At 42.8% G+C, this 14,569-nt stretch overlaps 1 protein-coding gene and 1 long non-coding RNA gene across 12 annotated transcripts in view; one reads left to right on the plus strand and one right to left on the minus strand.

Moving 5' to 3' along the window:
* The window catches only part of LOC125937272 (uncharacterized), a 29,636-nt gene extending 27,954 nt beyond the window's left edge, over window positions 1-1,682 (minus strand). For 4 of the 5 annotated variants that reach the window (XR_007462333.1, XR_007462332.1, XR_007462334.1 and 1 more), the window contains exons 1-2: window positions 964-1,540; window positions 44-261 (exon numbers count right to left, since the gene is read on the minus strand). This is a non-coding gene — a long non-coding RNA (uncharacterized LOC125937272). The other variant, XR_007462335.1, reaches the window with a different exon arrangement.
* A 98-nt stretch (window positions 1,683-1,780) lies between these two features.
* Window positions 1,781-14,569, plus strand: part of RMND5A (required for meiotic nuclear division 5 homolog A) — a 79,307-nt gene continuing 66,518 nt past the window's right edge. For 2 of the 7 annotated variants that reach the window (XM_049651851.1, XM_049651852.1), the window contains exon 1: window positions 1,823-2,584. In XM_049651851.1, the coding sequence (XP_049507808.1) occupies window positions 2,443-2,584 (142 nt within the window). In that variant the 5' untranslated portion in view covers window positions 1,823-2,442. Of the gene's footprint in view, window positions 2,585-14,569 lie in introns of all 7 variants that reach the window. The other 5 variants (XR_007462329.1, XM_049651853.1, XM_049651859.1 and 2 more) reach the window with 5 other exon arrangements.

Raw genomic sequence — 14,569 nt, forward strand, 5'->3', positions numbered from 1 at the left:
AGATAGGCGAGTTCCATTCAGTCTGAAAGCAGAAAGGAGGAACCTAGTGCAAAGCAGGGGAAGAAGATCTGGACGGAGGTGAGATGAAGCCAGCAGGCCAAGGGTTGGCAACTTAGAAGGGAAAAGAGGCTCCTGTTCCTCCAGGTACTTGACAACAGCTCACAAAATTGATGGTGCAGACAGAAATACTTTGAGAAGAGTGGCAGAGGATGCTGGAGCTGAGTTTTTTTATCTTCTCAGTGATACTGCAATCAGGGCCATCTGTCAAGAAAGAGAAAGTTAAATGGGTTAGGTGGGGAGGAGAAAGGAGATATGTAATAGCAGTCTGGGGCTGCCCTTGAGAATCACCAAGAAATGAATGGAAGGATTGGGGACTACGCCAACCTGATTGCATTTTAGGTTGCCATCCCAGATTTACATCTGGGAACTGACGATAGTAACAACCACCACCACCATTTATCATGTGGCTATTGCGTGCTTACTACAAGTGTTTTGATATGTTATCTCAATTTCCTAAGAATCCAATTAAGTATTAATTCCAATTATTTGCAAGTTATAAAAAAAGGAAACTGAAACACAAAAATATTTCACCTTAATTTAAAAAAAAAAAAAAAATCCCTACTACGTTGCCAGGCACTGTTCCTGGGCCGGGAAAAAGACAGGCAAGACTTGCCTTTATAGAGATTTACTGGAGAGGTGCAGGAGAAAAGTAAACGGATAAATGAACCAGATCATTTAAACTTTTAATAAATGGGGTGAAAACACGAAAACTGGGGATACACTTGATAGCATAATAAATATGATTAAGATGATACAGCCACGGAGTGTGGGAAGGTAGAGGCCTTATTAGTGGTCAGGGAGAGGGCCCTCCTCAGGGGACAAATGAGCTGAGAACTTCAGGATGAGAAAGGTGTACGGTCAAAGGAAAGGGTAAATGCAGAGGCTCTGAAGCAATTTACTAACATGGCTTTTGGAGGAAAGGTAACGTTTGCGCCACTGAAGCTTAGTGAACAAGGGGATACAGTCCAAGGTTGGAGGCACCACGACAAGTCCGGGGAAGAATTTACGCAGAGGAGGTAACTCAATTCGTATCGATGGAATAAGGCGCCCGACAGCGGGAGCCAGGCTGTGGAGCCACTCTCCCACGAGAGTTTCCACCGCGGGAAGCTGCCTGTCCGCGCGGTGGGGAGGTTACCGGTCCGGAGAGGTCTCAGGCCTTGGGGCCATGGGGTTGAGGCCCGCGGGGGTGGGGAGTGTGACCTCCCCGCGGCGCCCGCGTCCGGGCTTCACCGTTGGTCGCGCCGGGCCCTTCCCGGCGCCAGCCCGCGAGGCTAGCAAGCAGCTCTCCTCCCCCGCCCTCCAGCATCACCTCCGCCTGGAATTGTCGTCAGTGACTCCCTCCCGCAGCACCACCCGCCCCGCCCGGGTCGGTTTTTCGTCCGGGGCGGCGAGTCCAGCCTTCAAAACTTCGGAATGACAGTGCTCCCAGGAGTAATGGGGAGATGACATAAATTATGACCTGAGCGAACTCCTACAGGAAACAGACCTTTTCATCTCTGTCTTATTTTCCCTCATGGCTTTCCAGAAACAACTTGGTTCCAGTATGTACTCCAAAGTCACCCCCTCCAACAGCGAGACTATTGGTTTGGTCCCTAGACTCGGATTGGCTGAAGGTTTACGCCTCGGTCAGGGATTGGAGGACGTTTGTTCCTTAGGTATACTCCGCGCCCATTGGTTCTTTTTCCCCGTTTCTGGGCGGAGTGGCTAGGGACGGTTTCCACCCTCTTGTTTACGGAGAGCGTAGTTGTAGCGCTCTGCAAGCTCCGGGGCTGTCTCCAAAGTTCCTTATTTAGCTCCTTGGACCAATTGGGTTCTTGCTCCACCCTCGCCCTCTCCCTTGCACGCTTACCCGCGTGGTACTGCCCACACCTTTAGAGCGGCGGCGCGAGCGGACGCCCGTCGCGTTCCTCCGCCCGCGCTCTCCAGGCTGCCCCCCCTCTAGTGTGCGCTTGGTACAGCCCGCGCCGCCTCTCTCCCTTGCTGGGGTGGCTGCCCCCCCCCCCCTCGGGTCGGCGGCGCTTGGTGCCGCCCGGGAGAACCAGGTCATCGGTCGGTTTCCGTGAAAACAAAAACAATCGGCGGCGCCGCTGCGGGCAGCCGAACGCGGCGAGTGAGGACCAGGGTCGCGGGGCCGGGTGGGGAGAGCAAGCGGGAGCGGCGGCGACGCTCCCGGGGGCCGTGGGGGGGGCATGGGGCAGGCGGGCACTGGCTGCGCGGGGCTCCCCCGGCGCCGCGGCTAGCGCGCCCGCTGCCTCGGCCGCTTCAGCCGCCCGCGCCGCCCGCCTGGGGGACGAGGAGCAGGACGCGGCCTCGGCCGGGCCCGGGCCGAACGGCTGCGGATACCCGGGCGCCGGGGAGCCTGGCGCCGCCGCCGCCTCCGGGATGGATCAGTGCGTGACGGTGGAGCGCGAGCTGGAGAAGGTGCTGCACAAGTTCTCGGGCTATGGGCAGCTGTGCGAGCGCGGCCTGGAGGAGCTCATCGACTACACCGGCGGCCTCAAGCACGAGATCCTGCAGAGCCACGGTAGGGCGGCCCGGGTGGGCGCGCGGGGCAGGGCCCGGCCCCTCGGGCCCCGGCGGGCCAGCAGGGGTGCCCTCTGGAGGGCCGGGTCCCCGCCTCCCCCCGAAGCGCGGAGACCCCCTCCTCCTCAGCCCTCTTGTGACTTTTCCTCCTGTTTCCCTCGAACCTGCCCCGACCTCGTTGTCAATTGAGAGTGAGCGCGATCCACCCGGAAACCCATCCCCGAACCGCGAGTTCCAGCCGGGTTAAACGCGTGGGTGGCCAGTCCGTGGCACCTGCAAACTGCCGCCCTCCCGAGGTGGGCGCCCCTCACCCCGCCCGGCGCTCTCGGGTTGTCCCCGCGGGCTGAAGGTGCGCTAATTGCGTTGGACCCAAGGGTCTGGGTGATAAGAGGGTCAGTGCAGGAAGCCCCTTCTTCCTCTTCTCGTGCCCCAGATCCTTGACCCAGGGACTTACTTTCCAAGTCTTTTTTTTTTTTTTTTTTGTCTTTCTTTTCTTTCTTTCTTTTAAAATTAGAAAGTCGAGTGTTATTCTTAGCTGCGGGTTAACAGAACAGCCGCTGCTGCAACTTCATGATTTGACTGCTGTGTGGAAGGAAGCAGCTCTTCAATTCCGCAGCAGCACAGACCTGATTCCTAGGAAGCTAGCTGAATCGAGCTGTTCAGCTCTCCTAGTGTAGCATGAGGAAGAACAGGCAACTTTCCTGAAGAAAACTGTGGCACGCGTTGTTAGTTACTTGCCTTACCTGGTCAGATTTTTACTTGTTTCCCTTTAGAAAACAGATTTTCTATAGAAGGTGTTTTACCTAGATTATTTTGTTATTGCTCTAGGACCTGGGGGCAGATACTTCGCCGAAGTTAGCTTGTGGAAGCTGATTGGGAAGGGTTTTTGGTTTTGTTTTTTTCAATAACATTGAAGGTCTGGTACCTTTAATTGCAGTATTCATAGAGGTGATTTCTTCTGATCAAAAAAGATTTTATTTAATGGACTTATTCAAGAGTTTGGGGCAGTGTTCTCAGCTAGGTTGGACAGAAATTTATGGAAAGGAAAGTTTGGTATTTGGGGTGAAATGCAGGACTTTGGCAGGTGATGTGAAGGCAGGGGCACCACCTGAGCTTCTCCTTCCTTCTGTGCCCTCCTTTCATGACTCCTTTCAGTTGAAAGCAAGTGCTAGCCCATGTAAGGGAGTCCATAACATCCCATTCTGGACATGGCAGTCACTTTGGAACTCTGGGGAAGGAGCAAGCCTGCAACCATAGTGGGAGTAGGAGTTAAAATATTAATACGGAAACATAAGCAGACCTAGATGGCTGCCTGTAAAGGGGGAAGTGGAGGTGGGAGTTGAGTGCGAATCCTGGGAAGGCTCTGGTGAATTTGGTTGTGGGACAAAGCGGAAGGGCCAAGGAGGATGGAGGCAAGGGCTTAATGTTTACTGGTGGCCAAAGATGCATAGTTAGAATCTGAGGGGAAAGTGAGGTCCAATATAGATCCCTGGTATCATTGCTACAGAGGAGAGTGAAGGAAGTCATGTAGGCTGGAGGGAGGAAAGACTCCAGGGTCTAACCACACCTTGAACTCTTGGAGAGTGGAGGGCCATGGAGGAGCCAGCAGAAACAGAAAAGGGTAAGAGCTTAGAAAAAGAGAAGTTGGTCAGCTGGTATTGGGCTGTTGGGAGTCAGTGACCCTCTGTGCTTGGAGCTTCATAGAGTTAAAATAAACTAGATTAGTGGGAGTTAAGAAAACTGTGTAAACTGAAGTGTAGGGAAGCCTAAAGCTGTTTAAGTAAAGCGGTGGGAAAGGTGTGTGTGTGTGTGTGTGTGTGTGTGTGCGCGCGCACGTGCCCTCGTGTGTCCACCTGCTTGTCCATCCGTTCCAGGGAATCTATGTCTTGTTAAAGGCTGAAAGGAAGAGAATGAGTCAAGGGTCTAGACTTGGAGAGGTGGAAGGAGCATTTCCTTTTTAGGGACCAGGTCAGGATTGAGGGGATGGATAGGCAGAATTTGAGAGAGAAGATGAAAAGTGAAATACTTTCCTGTAAGGGGGGGGGGGGATATTAATTGAAGGGGATGTGGTTGCAAGCCTCATTTTAGGGAATTTGGGACCCATCCTGGACGGATAAGATAATTGCCAGAAATTGCTGGAGCAGGAGTTTGTTTTAGACAAATTGTTTTTGCTTGGTATCAGGTAACTTTGCAAGGAATATATGTGGTCTGAGGGTATTAGCCACAGATTGTGCCATGCTATTCAAACAGTCTGACTTGGTGAATTGCCTGTGTTCCACTTTCAACCTGTTTTTTACTGTGTCTACCAAATTGCAGTTTGATATTGCAATTCTTTAATTTTCTTGAATTCTTTATTAATAGGATCAAGTGACTAAAGGCAGTTATGAAACATAAAAGAAAAAATAAATACTGCAAGTGCCACGTCTAGTTTCCAAAACAGAATGGTTTTTCTTATGGTGTTCTTAGGTGTGAAGGCAAACATCATGCTTTGGTATCTGGGTTATGGTAATTTTCAAAGCAGATAATTTCTAATGTTCTTTGCTCAGGATGTGGGTATTACATTTGTATCTTAAATATACCCTTTCTAAAGTTAGGTCTACTGAAATCTGAATTTAGAACTGCGTTTTCAAGTGAATGTGCTTGTCTAGGCAATTGATATTGTGGGCTCCTGTGACATGAGAGAGGGTCTCCAATTGGGACCATCTGTCAGGGCTTTGGATCTCACTCTCTGGGGTTATTGTGATAATATTCTTGTAAGAATGTAATGTGCATAAAGTAGAATCTTGGGAACCATATGGATTCCCCAACATGGCATCATACTGATGGCGAGTAACTGTCTGATTTGGAAGTATCTTTTTGGCTACAGTCAGGGGATCAGTATAGTTTTTGAGGATGATTTACATTTTCTTGTGTTTAGATGTCTTTTTTCTAAAGTGAGCAAACCATACTAAATGAGGACAGTTAGGGTAGTTTGTGGTGGGAACTGATCATGCATAAATGAAGCTTAGTTAGGAAGCCCATTGACAACCCTTGTCCACCCTCATCACTCTTATTCCAGATTGTGAGACTGCCCAGAGGGGGCTCGCCTGGCAGATGGCCTGGAAGTAGTCCTGCAGTGAGCCCTAAAATCTCTTTTCATCTGCTCTAAATTGCCTCTATATAGCCTAGAATTCTTTCATATAAACTTTCTTTAATTAACTATTTCTTTTAAAATGCACTTTTCTTAATTCAGATACCTTTGGGAGAATAAGGTGAGGTGGATGTTCACTCACACCTGGAGGATTAATTTGTGCTCTGCCATTTAATCCACTCCTCACCAAGTCCGGCCTGGGAGAAGGAAAAAAAAATTTTTTTTAATTAATTTTTTAGTGGGAGTGTGAGGCCTGAGACCGAGGAGTAATTTCAGAGTATAAGGCTCTGACAGATAAGTGCAGGCTTCGACTGGGTCTTGGCCAGTGTTTTGGTGGTTGAGGGGCAACATAGCAGTAACAGAAGTGCGAAGAGGCAGTAAAGAATCACAGAGACTAAACAGAAGTTCTGCCGGAGCCTGATTCATTCCTCTTCCTGGAGACTGATCGACTGTAAAGGCTTTCTTCAGGCCCTAGAACTGCCTTGGAAACCTTAGGGTGGTAGATTGCAGGATGGGAGAGTGAGCCAGAGCCTACAGAGTGAGGTGTCTGAGGTAAAAGGGATTAGACATGACTGTTGACAGCACATGAAAGGTCTGTGGAAAGGAATACCATTTTTTAGCGTCATTAGCCAGAAGTTCAAGGATTGTACCAAGCTCTGAGTCTTACCCTTACTTTATTTAAACTTCAGGTTTGCTTAATTTCCGTAACTCTTAAGAAAGAGGAGAGCACTGGTGTCATTTAGTTGTACCAGCTTTTCAGTGAGTTCCCCCATATGCATGAAGTTTGAGCTAATTTAGGATTCAGTATGGTTGATTCTGTTTGGTGGTCATTCCTGGTGAGCCCTTGATCTTTGGGTAATGCACAAGTGGTTCTCAAACTTTACTCACACATATGTACTCTTTTTTTTTCCCAGATAGATTCATGATTTCACTTAAATAGATTTAGCCTCATTGTAGGCACTAGTATTTGTGAAGTCATTGATTTGGTGTACTAGGTATAATAAACTATTAAAAGCAAATTCATAACTATTAAAATATTGTTTCACATACAATTAAAGTCACCATTTGCATCAATGATATGGAAACCATACTTTGGACAACCCTTAATTAACAGTATGGATAAATTTTGGTGATTTGACTTGTGATTATTTGTATGCTTTTTAGCAATTTTTTTCTTTTGGCAAATACATTTTGTTTCCCACTAGCACTTCTGTTCTGGAAGGGAGAGCAAAAAAAGAACTGTATATCATGTTTTGCTGGTATTCTGATTTCACATTTGGTGAGTAGAGAATGGACTGAAACAATAGGGTAGCATTTATGATGTATCTGAAGTATATTTTGGAAAATTACTATCTTTGTAAGAGTCAAAAGTGTGCAGTATTTTAAAAAATTATTTCTAGGCTATTACAGAGAGTTATAATGTAGTTTCTGAAAATGAGTCTCAGTGAATTTTCTAAGTTTTAATTTTATTTGAGTAGATAGTATGTTCAAATGGTATAAATTCAAATAATAAAAAAGGATACTCACTAAGAAATCTCCTTCCTACTCTTTCTTATTTCTGGACCACCTAGTCTTCTACCTCATACAAAGATGCTAGCTTGCTTCCAGGAAAATTTTTAAGAAAATTCAGGGAAATGGTAATTTGTCACTATTCCTTTTTACTTTGAGGTACGGAACATGTAGTTCTACTTACTGTGATTTAAGCTTAGTATTATTGCAGTTTGCAAGCAGGTAAAGACAACTTAATTTGTAGGAGTGATCAATACATGTATTTGTTAGCTTCTAAAACTCCTTGTGTGTGTGTGAGAGAGAGAGAGACAGAGAGAGAGAGAGAGAGAGAGAGGAATAGGGAGAGGGAGAGAGGGAGGGAGAGAGAGGGGTATGACTCCTAGTAGTAAAACTCATTTAAACCATAACCGTCCATCTTTCTCTCTTTGGTGATTCAAAGAATATTTAGTTACTAGTTGCAGAACTGCTTCCAGTTTCTAAAATTTGAAGGTAATAAATGAGAAGGTAAGTAGGCAATTAAGCATGAAAGAAAAGGCAAATTATGGTGGTCATGTTTTTCACTAATTTCTGTGGTATGGTTTGTATCAGTAGACAGAACACAGATTCAGGGCCACATGGTAGGTATAACTTTTCATTCTAGAATTTGAGTTGTATATATTGAAAAGCATGCTTATTTATGCACGTAAATTCTCTGTGCTTTTTAGAGCCTCCCAGGGTCGAATGTGTGATGTTGAATGAATTATTAAAGGATCAGAGTTTGGTAGAGGAATAGTTTACTTATTCAGTCTCACTCTTTGGTGTACTTGGAGTAAGCTGCGGTATCTGGTCTCTCATTTGTCAACTGAACTTTTTGCTAAATATTAACAAGATTGAGAGAATAAGGACTTTAAATTTTGAATTGAATAAAATTTGATATCTACATTTAACATCTAGTGTGGAAAGTAGCAGATAAGTAGGTCAGAAAAGTTAGGGTGGATAACAGTAGTCATTGTTCAAATACTCTAAGAGAAGAATAGAGCAGTTAAGGCACTACTTGGGCTGTTTTAGATGGTGAGAAGAATAGGTTAGTGTGGGCATTTCCAGTTAGGTTTAGAAGCAGATTTAACTTTGTCAGCCATTCCTTTCCAGGCTCTTTCAGGAGATAATTCTTTGTTATTTGGCTCATTATTCATTCATTCAATACACCAGGAGACTAGTATATTACTCAGGATTCTTTTGATTGCAAGTGGCAATCAAATAGTTTTAATTAAAGTGGGCTTTGTTGACTCATGACTAAATAGGCTGAGGTAAGGCCAGCTGGCTCCAGGACTAGAGAAGGTACCATAAGGACTGGTCTTTTTCTCTTCCTCACTCACCTGTGCTTTCCATGGTTGGCTTCATTCTCAGAGGAGCTTTCTCTACACGGAAGTTAAAGGTGGCCAATGGAGTTCATGTCATCCTTATCCTGCTAGTGATCCTAAAGACAGGAACATGCCTTTTTTTCCCCTTGTATTTTCAAAAACAAAATTACCAGGGAGTGTCCGTATTGCCTTGGTAAGGGTCATAAACCTTTTCTTGAATCAGTAACAGGGGCCAGGGCATGGAGTCCATTGGCCACCTTGGGCTGTCTTTGCTTACCCTGTGTACGGAGATGTACGGCCGGCCTTGTGATCATACAGAGGAGAGAGTTCTAAGAAGGAAAACTTGTATCCGGACAAAAGTGATAGATGGCTATTATAGTTGAGCAGCTGCAAGTTAGACTAATAGCAATGTTCTTTGCAATGTTTTCTTGACTAGCCAAACCTTTATTTCTCAGCTTTTGTCTTGCCTCCTAACTGTAATGTTCAAACAGTTCAAATACTGAGTTGTTAGGACAACTTAATCTATAGATTAAAAAATATAATTTGGTTCATGTTACCTTTGGGAACTTACATGAAATTGCTTGTATGCTTGGAATAATAAAATCATTTTCCTAAGGTTATTTTATATCTTAAGTAGTTTCTAACCCTGGATAATAATATTTGTGAAGGAGAAGCTTGCTAATACTTTTGTGATACTATCATACTAGAGTATATAGAGAAATCTCCATTGTTTCCATGTCTTAGTCTCTTAGTTGTTAGGAAAGTGAAAATGCTGTTTTAGTAAACTATTCACTTAGGACATTGAAACTGACTTGTTTTTATTTGGGGCCCTGCTTCTTCATCTGTAAAATCTTTGAAAATGACCCTAAAATGCAGTATAGGGGAGAATTCTAGAGGGTCCCGGCCCTGTGCTGTGTATTGGAACCCCATGGTACTCTGTGTAACCCCCAGAAGTTGATAGATACCAGGGACATGATGCTCTCTAGACTGGCATTTTTTGGAAAGCTCCAAGAGTTTGTAGAAGAGTGGCATAAACATCTGTCCTTTCTCTTGGATTAGATGCTTGTCTAATGCCACAAAGAACAGAGACTAGAATCTCCAGCAAGACCTGAAGCTTTTAGAAATAATAGTTTCGCCTTATTTGGGTTTGGTGATAGTATGGCTGAGCTCAGAGTGGTTCTTAGGTAGCCTTGTCCTGGGAGTCCATAAGACTGTATTGCAAAGTCTTTTAACACCTAACATTGAGCCTGAATGGTAATTTCTTCTCATTTTGGGGCACAGTGTCTGGCTGTGTGTTATCTTTGAAGAGTTTGCTCTATCTGTGGGATCTATATAGATTCAGTATCTTCTTATTGTTTTTTTTTTAACTTTTAAATTTCATTTAAATCCAGGTTAGCTAACACATGGTATAATAATGAACTTATTAGTGATTATATGAAGGTATTCAGGAGGAGATAAGGAGTGATTTAAAAGAAGGATTATACATGGCTTTAGCCCTCTAGGAACTTGGAGGCTAGTTAGGGAGATAGAAGATGAGAAAATGAGTCTGCCACTTGGAGAGTAGACCATGAAATATTGTCCTTGAGCTAGGGAAATCTGGGTTTGAGTGTTTGCCACTTTGCTGAGTGGTTTTATAATCTTACTTAACCTATTTCTTCTTCAGTAAACTGGTAACTTACATTGCAAGAGTTACGGGAATTAAATAGTCAATTGGTATAAACTGGCTTTAAAATCTGGTGTATTTGTTATTTTTAACAAGGTGTATTTGTTATTTTTAAGATCAGTGCCCCCCCCCCCTTTTTTTTTAGGTCTGTGCCTTTAAGTAGTGTTAAGCACTGTCTTAATTAAGACATTTTGACTATTAGGTATCTTTTTTAATTGGTGTATGTTAGCTACCATTCTGTGCCCAGTGGTCTGCCTGTAACACCATAAGGAATATTCAAAAGGTATAAGAAACAATCTTCAAGGAACTTTGGTTGGCTAATGAGACCAGACATGTACATTTGAGAGGGGAAAAGAAAGTCATTATCTTGGCACAGTATAACAGTGTTTCTGGTTGGTATAAATACTAGCAGTTCAGAGAAATGGGAGGAGAAGAAACCTTTAGAAAGAATGGCTGGGGGTGGGGGGTTGTTATTTCACTTGAGTTTTAGAGCACCTGGTCAATAGTTACTAATCGCCAATTATATATATATATATATATATATATATATATATATATATATATGTGGGACTAGGCTAACTCTTGTGGGGGTTAACAAAGGAGAAGGAATCGTTCTCGTGCTCTAAGAACTTTCTGTCTAGTTAGGGAGATGACATTGGTGTGTTTTTAACAAACAGTGCCCTATAATGCAAGGCCATGTATATTGGCCAATGTTGATTGAGTGGTACTGGCAAGAAGGGGTGGGATTTGAAACCAAGTCTTCTAACCTATCAAGTTTCAGTAACAGAGATTGAATGAGGATAGTAGGAAGGTAGGACAAAGTGCCAGGAGTGGAGGTTGGCAAGAAAAAAGATGCAGAAGAGTGAGAATACAAGAGGCATTCTGGGAACAAGGAAGGACCAGGGTGGGGAGAAATAGAATAAAGAATTAAAGTTGGAATCAGGGTTTACAGACTCTTAGATACCAGGGAAAGTAGTGTAGTAGACTGAGAAGACCTTGAATGACTTGGGTGGGTGGTACATTTCGAACAGGGACTGGGCAGGGACTTGATCGGAGACCGATTAGCAGCATTTAGGTTGACTAGAGTTGGGAGTGCAGTTTGGCTACAGGCAAGATGACTAGTTAAGTGCCAACTTAGATCTGAGGAAAGAGGGACCTGTCTTTGGGTAGTGGTGGTAGAGATTGTAAAGGGACCCATGCATGGGATCTCCTGAGGGAAAGAATTGCCAGGACTCGGTGCATGGATGCAGTCTGGCAGAATGGGAGAGAAGGGTTGGAAAAATCAAAGGTTAATCTAAGGTTTGAGCATGAGTGAGAGGTAGACAGTTATGGAACTAAATAGAAAATAGGAAGTTTATGAGAGAGAAAGGTGGAAATTTGAGTTTGATTTTTAAGTATGAAGTTTTACATTTAAAGACTAAAAGAAACTTCATCTGGTTCAGTCATTCATTTCAGAGATAAATAAGGAGATGGTTAGAGATTAATTCTATTTTGAATTAGAAGGGAGTGAACAGGCTCTATAAAGTGGGACTGTCTCACAGACATTTCAAAACTGGTGCTTTGTGTCCTCTTTTTTTTTTGGTCATTTCTCTCAGTCTTGCCTCATTGTGTATTTTTGAAGTCTTCCCTTTCTTCCCTATGCCACTCATTTTGATCTAGCTCTCTGCTCTAGGAGCACTATTAGTCTGTACCATGTAATTTCATTTTTAAATATAAACTCCCCCCCTCCCCCTATGGTTGGTTTTGCAGCACACTAGGCCGCGATTTGCTGCACTGGATCAGAACACACCTGTCTGAACCTTTATTTTGTTCTGAAAGGTCAGGGTTGACCCCCAAAATACTGTACTTTGTAGATTTACCACCAATTAATATACTGAAAATTGTTTTCAGTGTATACTGCCCCTAGAAACGAAAAAGGGTGTGCTCTATTTGTGCCTTCCCCTTCCTCCTTTGAGTGAATCTCTGTGAGCAGCTGCTGTGCCTTAGGTGCTGAGGTAGCTCTTAAGAAGCCCCAAGCTCCAATAGGCCACAATTTAGTTTGCTACTCACAGTATGAAACAGTCCTTTTATTGTTTTTTAAATACAAACCTTACCTTTTCAGGATTCCAGTTTTTCTATTTTAATATTTTACGAGTAGATTCATGTTCACCTTGGCAGTGACTTTTTTTTTTTTAAATGCTTTATTTACTTATTTTGAGAGAGAGAAAGAGAGGGAGAGAGAGAATCCCAAGCAGGCTCTGTACTGTCAACACAGAGCCTGGCGCTGGGCTCCATCCCTCAAACCGTGAGATCATGACTTGAGCTGAAATCAAAGAGGCCTTTAACCAACTGAGCCACCCAGATGGCCCTTTTCAGTGACTTCTTTAGAATCAATCTTAGACCATTTTATTCTTTCTCTTTTTATTCCCATCCTAAATTTCTTAATCTGTCTAAAATACTTGATCTGTACCTTGAACACTACTGACATGGGTATTCTGCACTCAGTAAATTGACTCTGAATGTCATGATTCTCCCTTTTGACTTTAGTGTTTTGTTGTTGTTGCTGTTGTTTTCTGTTTTGTCTTTGTCTAGTCTCATTTTGTTTATTTTAAGGTATTAAGACTTTTAAAAATAAGAGTGGTATAATATAATGGGATAATGTAGAATTTTTTGCCCCCTTACAGCCTTCTTTTGACTTTTTTTATTTTAATATTTTTTAAGGAACTAAACTAGAATGAATTCTGGGGTATAGCTCTATGAGGTCTGGGTTTTCATTTAGACACAGTTATGTTGACTAAATGGATTATGTTTACTAAGTGGATTTCTTTGTATTTATATAAAAACTTGTGTGCCATTTTGCTTTCCAGTTAATTCCAAATTTAAGATCTCTGTCCATTTTATGAAGTGAAATTAACTTTTAATAATGCAAAGGAGCTCAAATGCAATATATACAATATTTATAAACTTGGATATTTAAATTTTTTTCTGCCTCCATGATATTCATAAGATTGTAAGGTCAAGTCTTCGTGATTTCTGGGGAATGCTACTATTTGCTTCTATCAAAATATTGTAGTCCTAGGTGGTAAGGTTTTCAGCCGTTTTGGACATCTGAGTAATCATCATCATAGTAGTCACCTTCCTGTGTTGTGCCTTACCACTTTTTTATAGAATGCTCTTAATTATAGTCTCATGTGTTGGACTCTTAGGCAGCATGCACTGCATAGTGTAATTGACACCTTTAAGCTGCCTTTTACAGACCAAATTAGAACTTTTAATTATCTGTCCATGAGCAGACATATCAAGCCACACCATTATAGTGCTGCCTACCAACAAGCTGTTTATCTTTCTTTAACAGTATGTGCAATTATTTGAGGGGTTTTTTTCCTCCTGATACCATAAAAATAAATGGCAAACAAATTGAAAATGTAAACACTGAGTAGGGATGAGAACATAGCTTTCAATCATCTTTGTCTTGATTGTATTAGATTAGCCAAAGTGATGAGTAAATCTTGTCACATAGTTGGACCTATGGTTGTCTTAAGCCATGTGATTAGTACTGAAGGAAAATAATTGGATAAATAAATGTAAAAAATGATAGACTGCCTTGAAAAGTTATTTATAAAAACCAAGGTATAAATAGGAATTTTATAATTTTTCCCTTTGTGGGAACAGGGCACTCTTAATTGTGTAAGTTTGTCCTGCTTTCCTACATTTTGACTTGGGGTGTACTTTTATAGGAACATGTATCTACTAAAGTTGAAATGTGTGTCATTTTTTCGACACACCGTGGCATGATTTTGTTTTACAAACACAGACTGGCTCAGATACAAGCCTGTTAATTTTTTTCCAAGTCTTTACGTACTTATTTAAGGTTTTTGAGGGGAGGGATTGGTCATTATCTGGAAAGGGGAAGGTGCTTACAACTGGGGACTCTATTCTATGAATGTGTTTTATTTGGAAATTTGTGGTGTGTGTGTGTGTGTGTGTGTATTTATTTATTTGGTATTTGGAAATTTTAAGCCATAATGCTATTGTGTAGTATGCACTAAACATCCTGGAAGGAAGTGGAAGGTGAGTGAGCTGCTGAGTGTGGCACTGCCTGCAGTTTCAGAGGGAGTTAGTTCAGAGTATGTCATAGTGCCGGGAGTCTCCAGTGCTGGGCTTGAAAATTAGAATATGTAATACATAATTTTTAGGGGCCCTTGGCTGGCTCAGTCAGTAGAGCATGTGACTTTCGATCTTGGGGTCGTAAGATAGAGCCCCACGTTGGGCATGGAGCCTTCTTAAATAAAAAAAAAATATTATTTTTCTATTCCTTTGGTAAATAGTTATTGGATGCCTAATATATGTCAGTTACCATGCTAA

The sequence above is a fragment of the Panthera uncia genome (assembly GCF_023721935.1).
Source record: "Panthera uncia isolate 11264 chromosome A3 unlocalized genomic scaffold, Puncia_PCG_1.0 HiC_scaffold_12, whole genome shotgun sequence".
Classification (NCBI taxonomy): domain Eukaryota; kingdom Metazoa; phylum Chordata; class Mammalia; order Carnivora; family Felidae; genus Panthera; species Panthera uncia.